The following is an 18,836-nucleotide window of genomic DNA, read 5'->3' as shown; positions in this document are numbered from 1 at the left end:
CAGAAGCGAAGACCCGTGGCAAGTCCAGGGAGGCCTCAGTTCCACGGCAGCACGCCACACAGCGGCTTCCCTCAGGCCAGGACCGTCCCGATCAAGGACACGCCAATGGCACGTCCCCTTTGGTCTGGGCCCACGCCACGTGGTCCTCATTAGGCCTGGCATCCCCTAGCTCCGTGGTCGGCAAACTCATCAGTCAACAGAGCCAAATATCAACAGTACAACGATTGAAATTTCTTTTGAGAGCCAAATTTTTTAAACTTAAACTTCTTCTAACGCCACTTCTTCAAAATAGACTCACCCAGGCCATGGTATTTTGTGCAAGAGCCACACTCAGGGGGCCCAAGAGCCGCCTGTGGCTCGTGAGCCGCAGTTTGCCGACCACGGCCCTAGCTGGTCATGCTGAGGCGGAGATGGCAATAAAAGGCATTTCTTTCCTTCTCCCCGCCCCCTGCCCAAACCTAGATGAGATGCTGGGAACTATTTCCTCTTGACCCATCCTGACAGACCGGCAGAGAGGGTGAGTGTAGCAGACAGAGCTATGGCCGGAAGGCAGGGGTTCTGGGTTCGAATCCTGGCTGTTTTGGTGAGGCCCTGTTTCTTGTGTCCACCCTCCCAGCCATCAAACATTTACTGAGCATCTGCTGTGTGACCAGCACGATATGCTAGACCCAGAAGACAAAGTGCTGAGTAGACGTAGGCAGATCCTGCTCACACGGAGTGAGACCCAGTGTGGTGAGGAGATGGACACACATCGCCAAAACGGATGTGAGGTGGGGCCGAGCAGTGACGGAGAGGGTCTCGGCGCCAAGGCCTTCCGACTGGGGGGTTTGACCCCCTGGGTGCAGGGGTGTGGTGGGGAAAACGTCCCTGAGGAAGTACAGCTTGACCTGAGAGCTAAAGGGGAACGGAGTCACGCAGACAAAGGGCGGAGGGATGAGAGTGGGAAGAGTGTACCTGGCGTGGGGACAGCATGGGCAACGCTCTGTGGGCGACGAGGGGTGTGGGACATTTGAGCAATAAGAGAGGGCAGAGCTGGCCTTGACATTGCACTACTGTGATGCAAGAGGTTACCGCTGACGGCAACAGGGGAAAGGGCGGCCTGGACCTTTCTGTACTCTGTTTGCAACTTCTTGTGAATCTATCATTATTTCAAAATCAAAAGTTAAAATAAAAAGAAGAGGGAGAGGAGGAAGAGGGGGAGGGGGAGGAGGAGGAAAACGTGGCGGCCAGCGGGTCTTGGGCACAGGGAGTGCAGAGGGGGGCGGCTCAGGATAAGCCTGGGGTCAGGTGGGGTCAGATGAAGGTAGATGCTTCCCCTCTCTGGGCCTCAGTTTCTCCATCTGCCCAATAGGAGTAACATCAGCTCCCCTGAGGACCTGCCTGAGGATGAGATAAGCTCCAGGAAGGAAAGTGGGTGCCCTCCAGGGTCCAGAGGGCGGGGGGGGGGGGGGGGGGGGGGGAGGGGAGAGTAGGAATGGGAAGCCACAGGCTGTGGGCCACCTGGGCCAGCCCGGGACAGAGTGACTTAGTAGGCAAGTGTGGCCTTGGATACTGAACCAGCTCTGCCACTTCCTATCTGGGTGACCTTGAGCAAGTCACCTCCCCAGTTTGAGCCTCGGTCGCAAAAGGGACAAAGGTCCTTTGAAGGCCCGGATGCCAGGGCAATGAGGACAGCCCAGGAGAAAGAAGCCTGAACCCCGCCCCCCCCCCCCCCAGGTCAACCAGCCCCTTCATCTTTTCAAAATTGCAAAAACACAAGCTCTGTTTGTTTTAGATGTTCCCTTCAACACGACTTACCTTTTCTCCCACGATTCCTGGCTCCCCGACCAGACCAACGAAGCCCAGGAGCCCCTGGAAGAAACGTTTGACGAAAGCAAAAGACAGGAGGGAGCCACGTGAGTTCAAAGGCAACCTCCCGCGGCGGCCCTCCTCCGGGGCTGTCTCCCTCCCGAGTCCCCTGCCCCGTGCCTGGTAACCTGGTAACCCTGCCAGCATGGGGCTGCCACCGAGCGGAGCGGAGCGAGCCACCTCTCCCGGCTCTGTCCTGACTTCCCTCGCCCCGCCAGATGGTTCTCATTTGGGAGCCAAGCGGCGGGCCCGCTGCCAGCATCCCTGGGAGCGCCGCACATTCTTCCCGCGCCAGGATCAGGCCCAGCGAGCGTGGTGATGGCGGGGAGGCCCTGAGGCTGTGCTGGGAAGAGAGAGGCCTATCTGTGAGGAGTCTGTCCCCATCGTTCGGGGCTCCGGGGCTGTTTCAAAGAGAGAAACCATCTCGCTGGCCAGGATAGAAATACCACAGCAGCCCCTGCCAAGAGACCCGATCGAAATCTGGGAAGCGGAGGCCTTTTCACTGTCTTGTGAAAGGCTCCCTCTCCGCTCTGAAAGGGCACACACACACACACACACACACACACACACACACACACACGCACACGCACACTGGTTCCCGCTGCTCTTTTAACTCCGCTGGGTGATAACTCGCCTCCGAGTTCCAGTGGCTCCTCATGGAGGCTGCGGGCCGTGCCGTGTGCTGCTGCCCTGAGCAGGCACACAGCAGGGGGAGCTGCCTAGAGGGGTCACCCAGGGAGGGGGGACACGCCCTTGCCCAGACCCTGCACTCTTCTCTGTTAAGGAAAATCAAACTGTGTGGTTGGGGGTGTCAAAATGCCCCGGGAAGAACCAGGTTTGCAGCCAAGAGTTGAGTTTCCGGGAGCATTAGGGAAGACCGAGGGGTGAGTGGGTTTGTCCCGTAATGTCTGCTCCCTGTCCCCAAAAACATATGCAGAGAGGAGACCTTGAGCCTGATCAGAAATAGGTCAGAAGCGATGCCCTCAGCCAGTAGAGTGACGGAAGGACACCCGGTTCCGAAGGGCTAGCTCTGGGGGTCTCAGAGCCGGTTTCAAAGCGGCACCTCGGGCCAGGACCACGGGTGTCTTGCTGCTGCAGCCGGCGGCCGAGTGGTTCCAAAGCCCAGCACCTGTCCCTCCATCGGGGCCTCCAAAGCATGTGGCTGTGAGCAGGGCACGGATCCCACCCCCTCCTACACACACACACACACACACACACACACACACACAGACACCATCACTACTCATGGAGGGCCCGGGTACCCTGGGCTCAGAGACCCTTCAGGTTGAAGTAGGAGGTGAGAGAGTGAGGTACAAGGTATGAGGTCATAGCTAAGAAGCCGTAGAAAAGAACTGAGTATTTGACTTTTGCAACAATGTACTTAAAAAAGAATAAATCAGAGCATTTTCAGGTGATAGCAATATCAATAACAATGGCTGGCACCTAGCACTATCGATGTCATTGTCATTGAATCTTTAGGTTTGTGGGCCCCGGGCGAACCACAGGGCCTCTCCGAGTCTCATCTACAGAATGGAGGACTTTAAATAAAGGTCCCGCCCACTTCCCCGGGGTTGTTCTGAGTCCTGGAGATAATGCGTGGCGCACGTGGGCACTCAATACATGTGAGTTCCCTCCCATCCCATTCTAACTTGTTTTAAAAGGGCACGGGGTTAAGACAGAGGCCTGAGCTCCCCACAAGGGAGCAGTCAGACATGTAGAGGATGCGGAGTGCAGGGAAGAAAAGCGGCTTTGTTTGGAGGCCTCGGCCCGACTGGCCCAGGGAAAGAGAAATTTCATAGCTACTTTAAATTTATGGGTTGTTGGGCCCTGGAAGGCAGGCAGGTCATAAACCTCAAACAAGAAGCCAAACAGGATCCTAATGAATAAGGGCCATACAGCAAGCGCCCCATTCCCCTGCCCCACCTCTGCGGCCTCCCTGGGGCACTGTCCGGAACATCCTGGCAGGCCTGTCCCGCGGCTGGGGCTGAGGCGGGGGTGGGGGGTGGGGGGGGCAGTGCCAGAGGCCCCGGGCTTCCACCTGGCGGGCCGGGGGGAGAGGCGGCTCTGACGGCACAGGCCCGCTGGCTCCTCTCGGGCTGGCGGAGGGCACCGGGGAGAAGGCAGTAATGTCACCTACGGTGGGCACTGCACAGGCAGGATCTGAGTCCTTGATTTGGGGGAGGAGCTGGCCTGGTCCTCAGTGTCTACAGATGAAGGGCCACTGTCTGCTATGGGAGTTTTTCTCCTTCCCTCCCTCCTCTCACGTGACATAACGCTACATGCTGGGGAGGCAACTAGGAGAGACAGCTGTGGGTCCTCTGCTGGACCAGGCATCGCAGAGTTAGGTGTTTCCATGCCTGGCACCCCCCCTTCCTCCTCCCCCACTCCCCAGAGCTTCTCTAAGGCAAGGCCCATGCCTTGGAATCATCTGGGTGTCCCCAGTACCTAGGACAGGGCCTGGCAAGCCGGCTGCCCTCTAAGTAGCTGTTAGAAGGCCAGAGGTCCAAGGGTTTTCCAGTCCCTCTCGCACGCAGGTCTCGGGAACCCGCAGGCCCGAGGGCGGGCCCTGGCTCGGACAGTAACGTTACTGCCTGGGAGATCTTGGGCAAGTTACTCCTCAGAGCCTCATGCGCAAAATGGGGCAATAACACCTCCCACCAGAGGGCTGCTGGAGGAATTGCAGGTGATGGTGTAGACAGTGTTTGGCTTAGAGCCTCGTACGGAACAGGTGCCCAATAAATGCAGCCCATGCTGTGACTCTGGGAGGCTGAAACGGTCACAGACATCGACATGTCATATTATTGCAGACGCTTCAAGATGTATCTTTAAGTCTTGTCACCCCTTCGAAATTGAGGTCATTATTAGACCTGATGCTAGATCTCGCTATTAATAAGGAAGCATAGCTATGAGTAGGTCACATTTGGGCATGTTTTCATAACTGTCGTTGGGTAGAATCGATTTCCCTTGTAATCCTTTGCCTTGTATTTTCTGCATTTTAACATTCTACTCTGAGAAGGGGCCTATGACCGTCACCAGCCTGCTAAACGGGTCCGAGGCACAAAGAATAATACTGACATTCTAGGGTTCTGAGTATCTGTTTCCCGAGGGCCCTACCATCAGCATAACTATGAAATTAAATTTGCTGATCGGATTGCCTTTTTTCTTCTTCTCCCCAATCAGGAAATACATCCAGGCCGCAGCAGCCCTTCCAAACTCCCGGGCTTCCCGCAGAATGCGCTCAAATGACACTGGAAGCGTTTCAAAAAACCCAGTCCTCCCCCTGCTCCAATTCCTCTCCTCCCACCTCCCACCCCAACAGATGTTGCATGAGGGAGCCCATGGTGCCCGACTCTCACGCCATCCATCGATGGTGCTCGGTGGAGACAGATTCTTCTGGGCCCCCACATCATTCCTCCTTACAGGGTGTGGGGGACGGGTCCTTCCTTAAAGGAGTGGAGGGGACTGCTACCTTCCCCCCAGTCCGCTCACCCAGCACTCAGAGCTGCGTCTCTCCATCCCATGCCGGGGTGGCTCCGACTCCTTAGGCAGCGACAGCTGCCCTGGCCTCCCCACAGTGTGCGGTGGACAGAGGGACAGAGGCGAGCAGACTCATGGGATAAATCCACCCGGGCTATGTCATCGCTCCCACCACAGAAACCCAACTGGTATCAGAGGGAGCCCGGTCGAGACCTCAGAGGGCAGGACTTTGGCTCACAGATGGATGTGGCTCATTGCAATCCCGGGCCCAAGACCTTGATAGTGAATGAAGGTCGTGGTCCTCGAACCTCCTTCTTCAGATCTTGCTTGGCCTGGCTTCCCAACTAGCCAGAGCCCCTGGTTTGAATTTCACTTGCTCTAGGATTTAGGGGTGTCTGACCAAGAGCCCCTGGCAAGTGGCTACGCTTCTCTGGTCATCTGTAAGTCGAGTGCAGGCAGCAACTGTTGAAGGGCTCTTCCAGGTTTACTGTTCTGGGAGCCAGGTCACGTCACCCCTTTGGGCGAATGCCCCAGAGACACCCGCAGAGGCAGGCCGTGGGGAACGGCCATTGGGACTGTGCCTCACGGCTCCCTCAGTCAGACTCCCCCTCCCTGAGGATCAGCATCCACGTCAATGAAAGAGGGAGACGCGCGAATCCACCTCTGCAGCTGGGAAGGGACTGAATGTGGGGGTGCATGTGGAGTGCTTCCCAAAGGGCTTGGCACAGCCTAAGTGCTCAATACAGAGCCGTTCTGCTCAGAGACCAGGGCGGACTTACCTGCTCACCCACGGGCCCCGGCCGTCCAGGGTTGCCCGGCTCCCCCTGCGAAGAAACAGAGGAGGATCACTTGGGACGAGCGGCGGGAGTCCAGGCCTCCTGAGAGCACCACCCCGCCCCCGCCCCCCGCCCCGCCTTAGTCCCTGTCGGTGGGGATGGACGGGCAGCCTCGTCACCAGAGCCTGGCCTTGGAGACTCCAAACAAATGGCAGGGACAAAGGGACACGGACAGACCCTGTGGCCCTGGAGATGACCCGAGTCACCCGTGTCCTCTGAGTGGCCCTTGGCGGCTTACTCGGCACGCTGATGTCTACATCGCACGTGGGCCCTTCATCAGCCCATTGCGTTTTGTGGGGGTGGAAACTGAAGCGCGGGGAGGTGAGCTGCTGGACGTCGTACAGCCAGCAGGAGGCAGGCCGAGAGCTGGAACGTAAGTCTGACTGATTGAAACCCCCACTCCGCCGGCACCAGGCCACCTCACGGCAGGACGAGAATGGTCTAGGAGCCAGGGCCCCTGGGTTCTAGACGCCGACCCCACTGAGCTCTGCCTCCAGCTACTGGGTGACCTTGGTGAGTCTCGTCTCTGCTCTGGCTCAGCCTCCTCAGCTAAAAACGAAGGAGGTCGGACTCATTTATCTCCCAGGCTGTTGCTAGCTCCCCAGCTTGGTGGTCTCTCACAGCCTCATCTCTCAGCTCGATCCCATGCCGGGGTGGCTCCGACTCCTTAGGCAGCGACAGCCGCCCTGGCCTCCCCACAGTGTGCGGTGGACAGAGGGACAGAGGCGAGCAGACTCATGGGATAAACCCACCCGGGCTATGTCATCGCTCCCACCGCAGAAACCCAACTGGTATCAGAGGGAGCCCGGTCGAGACCTCAGAGGGCAGGACTTTGGCTCACAGACGGATGTGGCTCATTGCAATCCCGGGCCCAGCCTCATCCTCCCCCGGCTCCTCCCTCAGACCTCAGCTCATGACACCAGAGGGGCCAGGCGGACATGTGGGCCATTTCCCCCCTGGGGGGAGAGGACAAGGGGAGAGAATGTGGACAACCTGCCTGCCCCCCGCCCCGGCCCCCGCCCCGGCCCCCGCTCTGCGCTAATCCTCAGTAAATGTGCCCAGCTGTACACGTGGCCCCACAGTCCCTGTCCCTGACGGCTAGGATGACCCAGCCCCAAGGGGAGTCCCTGGCTGCCCCTCTGCTGAGTGAGGGTCCTCACTGTCCTACCCAGGCTAGTTCTTTCTTCATAACTTAAAAGAAAACCATAAACAAATGTATTACACATTTATTGCACATGTGGGGACACACAGGGGCCCAGAGGAGGAGGAGGAAATCTAGAACCCCAGCGCCCGGAGATAACCTGGCCACATGCCAGCCTCTGCTCTGAGTACCCAGGAGCACGGTGCCCCCGGCCCCTGCCACGGGCTCAGACCGTAAGGCGCCGATTCATACCTGCCTCCCACCACCACACCCACAGCACTTCCTGTGAGTAAAATCCCACCACTCCATCTGTGGTGGCTGCGCTGTGTCCCATTACTCGAGCATCCCACGGCAGGACATTCAGATGATGTCCCTTTTCCTTGGATGACCAACACTTGGTGATAGATGGGGACTATTCCCCACCCCCATCCCCACGTCACAACTGGCCATGGAGTCCAGGGTTCTCCCTGGGGCTTCGTATGTTGACTTGCTCTCTCTCCTCTCCTCCCCAGGCGTTTCCCCCTCCCATTCCTCAGCTTCCTCACTTCCAAGTCCCCTCACCTTCAAGCCATCAGGGCCGGGCCTCCCAGGAAACCCTTTCCTGCCAGGCTGACCCTGCAACAGAAAGAGATGAATGACAGGAGCCTGGTGGGCAGCACGGCTGGTCCCAGGACCTGGCACAGGGGAGGGCCACGGTGCCCGGCGTGGGGGCCGGGATCAGAGCCCCATGTCAGCGGGCTGTTCGGGGGGACGCAGGGAAGGTCGGCAGCTGTGTGACCTTGGGAAAGTCCCCCTTCCCTGGCTGACCTAGTTTATAAATGAGGAGATGACACCTGCTTCAAGGAGGGAGGAAAGGGAGGGGACTGAACGGGAGATAAAGGGCCCAGGGGGATGGGTCCTGCCAGGGTGGTCTGGAGGCGCCTGCGGGTCCCTGAGACCCTCTCAGCGATCCGTGTGGTCAAACCGTTCTCATAACGGGACTAAGATGTCACCTGCCTCTGTCGCTTGCGCTCTCACGAGTGTCAGCGGCAGTTTCCAGAGGCTACGTGACATGTGGGATGGTCAGCAGATTGAATGCAAGGATGCTAAAGATAGTAAAACGATGCCACTCTTTCCATGAGATTATTTTGATTTGGAAAAATGTAGCTATTTTTCATTAAACTAATATTTCTGTGAACATCAGTGGGTTCATTATTAATTTTAAATGGAGTAATACATTTCAAATTTCTCAGGTTTGATGGTCAATGTTGCTAATGTAACCCACAGAAAGAAAAGCATTTTGGGTCCTCCACAGAGTTTAAGAGTGTCAAGGGGTCCTAGACCAAAGCATTTGTGAACTGCTGATTGATCAATGCAGGGATGGGGGGAGGGGGGGCACAAGCACCTTCCGGAAGGCCGCTGTGAGCAGTGGCGAGGACAGAGGATGCAGGGTTAGGTTCCAGGCAGGGCATCCACTTCCTAGCTGTGAGACGCTAAACCCCTCAGTCTCTGAGCCTCCCCGGCCTCCGGTGAAACCAAGAAAAGTGGTTGGTGCCTCTCTCATGGGAGACTCGAATGAGAAAATGGGCGAAAAGCACCAGCACCCAGCAGGTGGGCGAGGACGGAGGTCAGGGTCCCGCCTCTCGTCTCTCTCCTTTAAGGTCTGTCCTAGTCCCCCCTCTGGCTGGCCCAGGCCCCCACCCATGACTTCTCTTGGATCGCTACCCGAATGTTGCCCAACTGTGCATAGCAGGCTCAGCGCCAACAGAATCTCCGCCAGCAACACTCACCTCCAAGCCAGGGGCGCCAGGTGGTCCCATGGGTCCCTCATCTCCCTGGGGTCGGGAGGCAAGAGAGAGGGAAAAGGAGAACGTTAATCCAGGGGGCTCTTGGGAAACCTGTCCTATAAGAAGGGAAAGGGGTGGACAGAAGAGAGTCCTTCTGGACCAAGAGAAACGGCCCACCCGGGCGCCCTGCCTGGCCCACCCCGGGCGGGGGCACCACCCGTCATGGCCTAGAGGCCGGGTCAACGGGACTTCCTCGTGGATGGGGCCCTCGCTGTCCTCTGATGTGATCGCCTGGGTTCAGGGCCATGCGGGGTAGGAAAGTGAAACCCCATCCTGTGCTGTGGGAGCAGAGCCCCAACTGCAACTCAGAGCTAGGGGTTCTATTCTGAGCTCTGCCATTTACTTGCTGGCAGCAGACCTTAGCCTCACGGTGCCTCAGTTTCCCCATCTGTAAAATGGTGCATCATCCCAAAGTGTAATGACTGGCTTAAATGACGTTCCTGGAGGACAGCGATGATCTTTTATGCTTTCGTGAAGCCACCCCCAACATCGCTCTGGATGGGGGTGCACAGTGTCTCATGGATGTGAACGGAAGGAGGGAGGAGGCGATGAGAGGAACTGTATGAGTGGATGAATGAATCGATGAAGAGTGAGCAAGTGGCAGGCATATCCAGGGTTTTCTTGAGCAGTAACGTGAGTGTAGTTGGAAGCACATGGCGGGGGCCATTTTTCTCTTCTCTACCCACCCCTGCTTCCCACTTGTGGCCCATGGAGACTCTCCAGGCCTTCCCACAGGCACAGGCAGCCTCCAAACCCATCCCTCTGGCCTGCCAGGCCTGACCAAGGGCCCCTCTTTAGAGCTGCCCACCCCCACCCCGCCCCGTCCCAATTCCAGGAAAGCAGCCTCATGTGGTGGCTCCCAAAGCCAGCGCTGGGACCCGCCAGACCCAGGGCCCGCTGGATGCCTGCCTGTGGGCGCGCTGCGTCTGGCCTCCTGCACCCCTACCAGGGCCGTGTCCCGGGGTCCTCGGGCAAAAGGTGGGGCCCGCCTGAGTGTGCACAGCGTCCAGCTGGTGCTCCAATGGACTTATAGTGACCTTGTCGATCCTCTTCATCACGTGTGAGTCAATAGCAGATCTCTGCCACTTACTAGCTGTGCTAGTCACGCGCTTCTCTGAGGACACCCCAGGCGGCTCCCCGGAGCAGGAAGTCAGCAGCATAGGGTCTATGTCATGGCACCCATGGGCTTTGGGCGCCAGCAGACCTGGCTTTGAATCCCAGCCCTGCCTGCCACTAACCACAGGACCGGGCAGTCTCTTCACTCCTGTGAGTCATAAGGCCTCACGTGTAAGATGGAGCCAACAATTCCTACCCTCCCATATCAATGCCCAAGAAACTGTGCCACCTTGAGCAGGCGCAGTGGCAGTGGATCCGAGGAAGAAACCCCAGGGCAGGCGGGTGCAGGGGGGTGCAGCGGAGTGAGGGAGTGGCCCACCGGGCAGGCCAGGGCAGAGAAGGCATCTGGACAGGCCGCAGAGCAGGGCTGTCAGGAATGAGCTGAAGGGTGCGCCCAAGGCCTGCAGGACACAGGACAGAGTGGGCCGGGGGTTGGGGAAGGATGGACAATGGCAGGGGCAGGGCCAGATGGTCTTACCTCGGGCCCCAGCTGCCCAGGGGGTCCCGGCAGGCCTCGAGCTCCAGGCTTCCCCTGTGAGAAGAGAACAAAAAGAGGTCACTGAGGTGGCACCTCCATCCCCATCACAGAACTATCAGCTTCCTCAGCGGAGCTGCCCGTGGCAGGGACTCACCTTCACACCTTCGGGGCCGTTGTCCCCAGGGGGGCCGATGTCTCCGGGGAATCCCTGGGGGGAGGCAGAGAGCAGGGGTCACCCATGGGGACTGTGAAGAGAAGTGCTAAGAGCATAGGTCCTGGGGGTGCCACCTGGGTTTCCAGCCCACCCTGTGCGGGCGTGACCCGGGGCAGCGCAGTTCACTGCCCTGATTTTGATTCTACAGCAGGGATGGCGGTACCAGCCCTACGCCTCAGAGGGTTGCTGAGAAAAGGAAATGCAACAATGCAGGAATGTTCGCAGCACAGGAACAAGCACACACAGGGTGTCTACCCCAGAATTTCTCAAGTCCTGAGCCTGAAGGAGCCGGGGCCCAGAGCCAACCCCCTTCTGCTCTGAGAAGTATCATCTCTGACTGCAGGGATCCTGCAGGTGTATGTTCTGGGGTAGCTGTGACTTTGAACAGCTTGAAAGGCACTGATCTAATTGCTCTTGGCTCCTCCCACTACATCCTGGCCAGGCGTGTCAGACTCCCACACCCTCAATGGGGGCTCACTGCTCCCAGACCAGTCCTTCAGAGGGAGACTGGGCCGTGGAAGTTTCTCTCTGACATGGAGCAGGATCCCCTCCTTTCCTCCTCCTTTGTTTTAGGTGTAATACCTCTGTTAATTCAGCTTAGGACCCCATTCACTTCCAGGGCAGCCTCACTTTCCTGCCAGCTAGAAACCAAAGAAAGCCTTTTTCATATGAATCCCTGCAGCCAAAATGCCTCCTCCCATCTTGCCTTCATAAGGTGGCTTTTCTTTTCCTCCTTCCTTTGATGTTTTGGCAATTCCTGTTAAATTGCAGCTCAAACATCCTATCACCCTTGTCGCCGGCCAAGGCAAGAATGGTCTTGAATTTGGAGCTAACATAGGTAGCCGAAGCCCCATGTTGTTTTTTTCCTTCAAAATGAGGGGCTCAAAATCCTCCTTTGCCACCAACTCCACGCACTGTGTGACCAGGCCAGTTCCTGAGCCGCTCTGGGCCTCAGCTTCCTAATCTGCAAAATGGTGACCATTAACACCCGCCCTACAGGGCTGGTCTGAGCCCTGAAGGGAGGAATGTAAGCAAGGCTTCGCTCAGCGCCTGCTGCCTGGTAAGACCTCAATACAAATCTGCATCCAAAAGGACGTGGGGTCCCGACTCCTAGGAAAACAAGTCTGCCTGAGGTGGGCCGTCTCCAGGGAGAACTTGGCCATGGGGACACAGACCAGGTTCCGGTGCCCACATGGATCGGGCCCACTACCGAGTGAAAGAGACCCCTGATGGTCCCGCCATGGTCCCTGGGAGGCGCCGACAGGCTCATCGGCTTCTGTCTTGGGCGGAGCAGAGCCATCTTCTGAGTCAGACAATCCAAACAGACCCCGGCGGCTTCCAGGACCTCGTGAGGGAGCCAAGGTAGACCTTCCTTGCAGGGCCACTGAGGAGGTCCCCTCCCAGCGCTGGGCCTCCCTGTCCTCCTGTGGAGCCCGGTGGTAGGAACGCCTCCCCGCACGTCGTGGTGGCGCATCAACAAGTTCTCACCCCAGAGATGCCACACAGCCTCCTGGCACGAGGCGGAGACTAGTAACTGCGAGGGAGCTCGCTTTCCACCCGCACTGGCCGGGCTGCGGGGAAAACCAGGGCTCGCGGAAGCGTCTTTTTCCACCGTGACCAGGGGAAGGAATCAGGGCCACGAAGGGAGGCCAACTCCATTTGTCTAAAGATAGGACGGTGTCACGGCCAAAGTCAAAACAGTGGAAAGTCAAAACTTGTAGCTTTCAGGAAACACTCCCTCATCCATCCGGCGTTTCTGGGAGTGGTCTTTGGAAGGGTCTGGGGAAGCCGACAGAGCCAGACTTTTGTCTCTGAGACCTGGCAGAGGAGCAAGCCCAGGGCCGGGGAGTCGAGGGCGGGTGGGACTCCGGCCGGGGTTGGTGGAGACCAGCAGAGGACTTGGGTGCTGTTGATCCTGAACAGACAACGGCTCTGGCACTGCTCACCCTGCTCTGCAGAGCGAGTCCCCAAAGTAGAGAGAGGGGGGCAAGCGGAGCTCACCCAGCCGCCTCACTCCGTCTCATGAGGAATGTCTAGCATACCTATGCTAATTCTCACAGGGATCGGAGGGACACTCTTGGGGTTCTGCTTCCAGGACTGGAATTATTATGTTAATAGCTAAACCATCCTGCATTGTTTCTCATTCTCCACTCAAATGCCAGAATTTTACAGTGGCTTCTCACTCCGCAGACCCGGGAGCTCTGAGCCCTGAGCTTGTGCAGGGGGGCTGTGAGTGGCTGGAAAGGTCCCAGGGAGCAGATGGGAGAGAATGTGCAGAGCTCCTATTAAAGGTATAGGCAGCAGAGCTCAGAGGACGCTCCTGGTATTTTTCCCGAAAACTGTAAAGGTGGCCACAAAGCTAGGGAGGGTCCCTGAGGCCAGCTTCTGTCCCACTTGCCACTGACCGAGGGCAGAGGCGGGAAAGATCGCCTACCTCGGAATTTCTATCCTCAGCCCCATCTCCCATTTGCTGTGTGACCTCAGACAAGTATCTCCCTGCCTCTGGGGTTTTGGTTTACCAAGGACAATATCCAGTCCCACTTGCAGTCAGATATAGAGAAATAGGGCATCACATACCTCAGGCCCAGGGGGCCCAGGAAACCCAAGGGATCCTTTATCTCCAACTTTGCCCTGTGGAAGAGAAGAGATTATGGGAAGGGGGGGGGGGGGCAGGCAGGGGTAAGTGAGGGCTCACCTTTTCCTGACCCCTTGTGTTATCCCCCTCCTGGCTGCGGGCGGTTGGAAAGCTCAGGAGTATACAAATGAAATCTGTCTAGATAACTAGAAGGAGCTATTACTGTTCAAACCCCGCCTCCTATACATACTAGCCATGGGATCCAGGGCAAGTCATTTCGCCTTGTGAAACCTCAGTTTACCCATCTGTAAAATGGGAGCAAGAATAATTCTATAACCCCTGGGGTTATTAATAGTATCTGGCACTCAGTGATATTCAATAAATAAATGACACCTACTGCTATTATTTAATTATGTTACTACTATTTACAAGATATCTGAAGCCCAAGATGCTAGCCAGTGACTGAGGCCTATCTATGACGCTGGGTAAGTTCCTACCCTCTGGGCCTCAGTGTCCTCATCTGTGAAGTGGGAGAATCTCCATTCCTGCTTTGCCCTGCTCATCACCCAGGGCTGCGGCAGGAGGAAGTGAGGTCCTGGATGACCTTTTGGAGGGTGTGAGGTTTGGGGGTCTCAGAACAGAAGGTACTTACCAGAGGCCCTGGCTTCCCCCGTGCACCTGGGAACCCTGGCAATCCCTGGCTCCCCTGGAAAAGACCCAGATCAGGCTGGGGTTAGTGAGGACCAGAAGCAGCCAGATGAACAGCTGCCGGGCCCTCCTGGCCAGGCTGAGGCCGGGAGAACAGCCGCCTTTGAGGAAGATGGGCTTTGCCCTCACGTTCCCTACTTGCAGGGAAATGTACTAGCTCTGCACCCCTGAGGGTGGGGCCCCAGGCAGGCAAAGGTGGGACAGCAGCCCGTCCTCACCAGGCTCCCTGGACCTCGGGACCCTGGGGCTTCAGCAGGGAAGTCTGAGGACTGGAGCCCAGCAGGAGAAGCAGCCAGGCCTGCGTGTCTGGCAACCCAGAGACATCCAGGCTGGGTCAGGATAGGCCAGCCAGGAGAGAGGGAAGGGGAAGAGGGAGAGCTGGCCAACATCTGGGCCTCATTGAGTGACAGGGTGAGGTCCAGATGCGGCCACATGGTACGGGACACAGGCAAAGAGGAGCTGGCCTGGGCAGGCCGCCTCAGTTCATCAGTTAGAAGGCCAGTTACTCACTCACTCACTCACTCACTCACTCACTCACTCACTCACTCACACATGCCCTCAGTGTCCACTCTTCTGGGCAGGAGCCTGGGCCCAGCTGTGCCGGGGCAGCCCGGGGACATACTGGCTGCCAGGGGGCCGAGCACACGTCCCATCAACCAGGGGAGAAAGGCGCTGCCGTGGGTGAGGGGCAGACAGGCTGCTCAGGCCACTGAGAAAATGAAGCGGCCACACCCCCAGCAGATGGAGAGAATGGCACCGGAGCAGGTCCTGAGGGAGGGGGCAGGGTTGGGTGAGCAGAGGCCGGGCGGAGGGTGTGCCAGGCGAGGCAGCCGTGTGTGCAAAGCCCAGAGAGGCAGTGGGAAGGTCAGTGGGGCCGAGCACAGGGCTGTAAGGATGAGGGATATGAAAGTGTCAGGGGGCCCACGCACTGGGGTCCTGGGTGCCAGGGCGGGGAGCCAGGCCTTCACTCTGGAAGCAATAGGGAGCCATGGAGAGTTTGTGAGCACAGTGAGAGGAGAGGCAGGGGCGGGGATCATTCAGGAGGCCTGTAAAGTCCAGGGAAGAGATGCTGAGGGTGGGTGAGGGCAGGGAATACAGGGCTGTTTGGAAGGAAATGATCTCGAGGTAGGTCCTGGGCTGTGATGGGCCCTGGGGCAGGAAGCAGGAAGAGAGCAGGATTGCAGGGCTGGGGGGAAAGGGGGGGGGGTGAGAATCTGCTGCAATTACCTTGTCTCCTTGGAATCCGGCATCTCCTGACACACCTGGAACCCCTTGTTCGCCCTAAATACACCAGCAAAGAAGGTTACGATGGAGACCACAGTGGGTTCTGGAAGCCTCCCCCCCCCCTGCAGCCCCCTGGCAAGGTACAGCTTTGCCGAGACTGTTCCCAAAGTCCATCTGACCAGCAGCAGCCTTGTTAGAGGAAAAGGCAGGCCCCCCGCTTGGGGGGGCAAGGCAGGTCCTGGGGGGACCCAGCCGGCCTAGTTGCAGACCTGCCTGGGGTTGCTCGGATGGCCGAAAACTCTCTCCATGGGAGCTAAACTGCCCAATGCCGCCTGGCCTTCCCCGCAGAACTGACACCTGCAGGTGCAAGGAACCGTTTCTGCACCCTTGAGCCTCTTCATCAACGGACGTCACACAGCGGCGAGCGCAGCGGGTACCATGGTGCCCGCTGCGTGGTTTCCGAGTGCTGGCATCTGTTGCTCCAGATTCCTCGCCGCCAGGCTGGGAGCTGTCTCTTCTTCCTTCTGTGGAAGTTTCTACGCCAGGAACCAGCTTCCGTCTACTTCTAATTAGCTGCTTCAGACCGGCCTCCCCAGCGGAGAAACCAGCGCGCCGGGCTGGGGAAGACCATTTGTAGAGAGTCAACCGGTCTCCAGTTAGGTCTGTGTGTTTCTTTTCTAAGACAGCATGGGGCATGGGCGAGGTGACACTGATTCTGGCTGTGGGCGTCTCTTCTGCTCGCTCCCTGTGTTCAGCCACGTCCTGGGAAACGAGCTCTCCAGGAACCCAATCAGGAGAGGTCTCCTTAGAGCCGGAGCCACCTCGCACGGCCCTCACCCTTTCTGGCTCTCCGTGGTGGTGGGCATTCCCAAAGGTGCGCTGGCCCCCAGGCTCAGGAACCATGCCCAGCCTGGGAGCAGGTGGGAGAATGGAGAGGCTCAGAGAACCCATGCCATGCAGCTAGGGCTGTGACCTCCAGCAGAACTTCCTTGGTAGAACAAAAGCCAGAATTGAAAACAAACAAAAAAAAAATTTTTTTTTTAAACTTAGCTTTAGTTTTTCCAACTTGGAAAACCCTGCAGAGCATCCCAGAGTCGTAGGAACCAAGGAACATTTTTTTCTTTACTATCCAAAGGAGGCGTGAGGGGGGCCACAGCATATTTTCAAAGGCACCTAAGAAATCAGGACAATGGATTTGGAGAAAGCTGGACCTGGAGCGGGAGTCTTGGATCCAGAGAGTGCCTCCACGCAGGCGGACGGAGCCAAGTGGTTGTAAGTGGGACGGAGGCCAGGCTGGATCATGGAAAATCTAATATTCCAGGCAGGACGACCACGGAACATGAGGCGATGGCTCCAGCATCCCCGGGAAGGGCCAGGGTGGCGGGTGCGGGGGAAGAGGGGCTGATCATAACCCGCTTCTCCCAACATGAAAGCCCCTCCCCAGCCAAGGGGGCAGAAAAGAGACTTCTTTGTCTTTTCTTCTCCTCCATCTTTTTTTAACCCTGAAGATTTATTTAACTGTCCTGAACACGATAGGCAGAAAAATAATTCCTTCCTCCTCTTCTTTCCCCAGAGCTTTCACATCTCCAAACGTCTCGGGCACCGGCAGTCAGCAGGCCAGCCGAGTTGTATGTAACACGTGTATTTCCATGTTCCTGAAGAAACAGTGAGCCGGCGGCCAGCGCTGCCTATAAAAAGCTTACTGCCCACAGTCCCACTTCCCCCAGGCTGCTCAGGTCTCCAACCACAGGGCAAACAGGTAGCTGTGGGAGGCCCCGTCTCCAACAGAAAGCTCCCCCATCTCGAGGGGGAGGGCCGTGGGGGAGGGAGGGTCCGCAGGCAGCAGGGCAGTGTCAGAGGGTGGAGCTGGGGGTGCAGCTGGAGGCTTGGGTATGGCAGTGGGGAACAGAGGAGGAGGAGGAAACAGATGGAGAAAAGACTGGGGTTAGCATCACGCGCCTGGTGACCTATAAGTGGGGGCTGGGAGGGACGCTGCTAAGACCATCTGGGTATGCCCATTACAGCTCGGCAGTTCCGATTTCCTAGGAGTCCAGGGGCCCACTAGGCCATCGAGTGCCCTTCGGCAAATCTCTTCTCTTTGGATCTGCTCTCCCTGCTGTGAAATGCAGGCGCTGGAGGAGGTGGCCTCTGAGGACCGCGCCCGCTGTGCCCTTCTGACCTCAGTCGTGCTCCTGGTTCAGGTGTCTGGGGGCAGGTGCCTGGGTTTGAATCCTGACACTACTTACCAGCTGCGTGGCCTCGGGCAAGCTTCCTATCTCGCGGGGTGGGGGGTGGGGGAGTGGTTTTGGAGGATGGATGGGTTAATGCCCACAGAGCACCCACAGAGCAACCAGCCCGCACTGGTCCCTGTTCCTATTTCCCAGGTGTAGGAGGAGCGGCCATCTGCAGACAGGTACAGAAGGAGCCTGGCTTCTCTCCCCCACTCAGGCTCCTAGGACCACGTATGCTGCCGAAAGCCCTCCCACACTCCCTTCGGAGTGCCTCGCTGGTCAAGGGACTGGCAGGGGGAGGAGGGAGGCAGATGGCCACAGGGCAGAGCAGAACAGCCCCCAGGTCCCTGTCACTCAGGTCCTGCATGACCCAGGCCAGGTAACTGTCCACCTGGGCCCTGGGGACCCATCTACCCACGCCCAGCTCTGCCTGGACACAGGGGAGGCGGTGAGAGCTCGGCGGCAGGGCTGTGCAAAGGACAAGGGGCAAGGGTGGCGCCCCCGTGGCAACTGGGGAAAGCGGGGCAGGGGCTCAGGGGCCCATCCCGGCTTTTCGGTTGTGTTTTCAGACCATGTGGGCTCTGGGACGGGTTCCCAGTTCCAATCGGACAGTTTACGTAAATTTGTTTCTTCCTGTGCCTGGAGAGGTCTGGACCCCATGTCATACCTGCGCTGGGACCCATCATCGCAGCAACACTCCTCCTCTCTATCCCCCACCCCCACCCTCTTCGTTCCATGGCTTTGGCCTCAAAGCCAGACCCTGGCCTCAGCTTTGCACTCTGAATTCAGACACCTGCCTTGCTTTACTCCCCGCCCGTGCCTCAACAGTCCTCCATGCTCTATCTGCCGAGGTCTGCATGCCCCCAGAACCACCTGTCTGAGCCCCACCCAGAGTTACAAGGAAGGAGCTGGGGAGCATAGAATTAGGAGGGGGGGGGCGCAGAGGGGAGGCAGGAGGAGTGCAGGGGAGTGGACCTGGCGAGGTCAGCAGCAGCCGAGGCGGAGGGGGGGTCGCATGCAGATAAAACACAGTGCAATAAGGGAGTATTCAGATCACCTTATCACCTTTCAGTCCGGGCTCCCCCATGTTTCCCATCAGCCCCTGCAAGACAAAGGCGGGGGTCGGGCTTGAGGGCAGCTCAAAGCCACTGGTGTCAGGAGC

The 18,836-nt window shown here is 58.0% G+C and overlaps 1 protein-coding gene across 2 annotated transcripts in view; it reads right to left on the bottom strand.

Annotated features, from left to right (window-relative positions):
- Positions 1-18,836, bottom strand: part of COL27A1 (collagen type XXVII alpha 1 chain) — a 124,993-nt gene that overhangs the window by 44,279 nt on the left and 61,878 nt on the right. For both annotated transcript variants that reach the window (XM_079790348.1, XM_079790349.1), the window contains exons 16-25: positions 18,732-18,776; positions 15,447-15,500; positions 14,164-14,217; positions 13,514-13,567; positions 10,877-10,930; positions 10,723-10,776; positions 9,072-9,116; positions 7,864-7,917; positions 6,105-6,149; positions 1,798-1,851 (exon numbers count right to left, since the gene is read on the bottom strand). In XM_079790348.1, the coding sequence (XP_079646474.1) occupies positions 1,798-1,851; positions 6,105-6,149; positions 7,864-7,917; positions 9,072-9,116; positions 10,723-10,776; positions 10,877-10,930; positions 13,514-13,567; positions 14,164-14,217; positions 15,447-15,500; positions 18,732-18,776 (513 nt within the window). The remainder of the gene's footprint in view (positions 1-1,797; positions 1,852-6,104; positions 6,150-7,863; positions 7,918-9,071; positions 9,117-10,722; positions 10,777-10,876; positions 10,931-13,513; positions 13,568-14,163; positions 14,218-15,446; positions 15,501-18,731; positions 18,777-18,836) is intronic.

The sequence above is a fragment of the Cnephaeus nilssonii genome, assembly GCF_951640355.1.
Source record: "Cnephaeus nilssonii genome assembly, chromosome: 14".
Taxonomy (NCBI): Eukaryota; Metazoa; Chordata; class Mammalia; order Chiroptera; family Vespertilionidae; genus Cnephaeus; species Cnephaeus nilssonii.
Note: the sequence above shows the minus strand (reverse complement) of the source record. Positions and strands in the feature narration are given on the sequence as shown.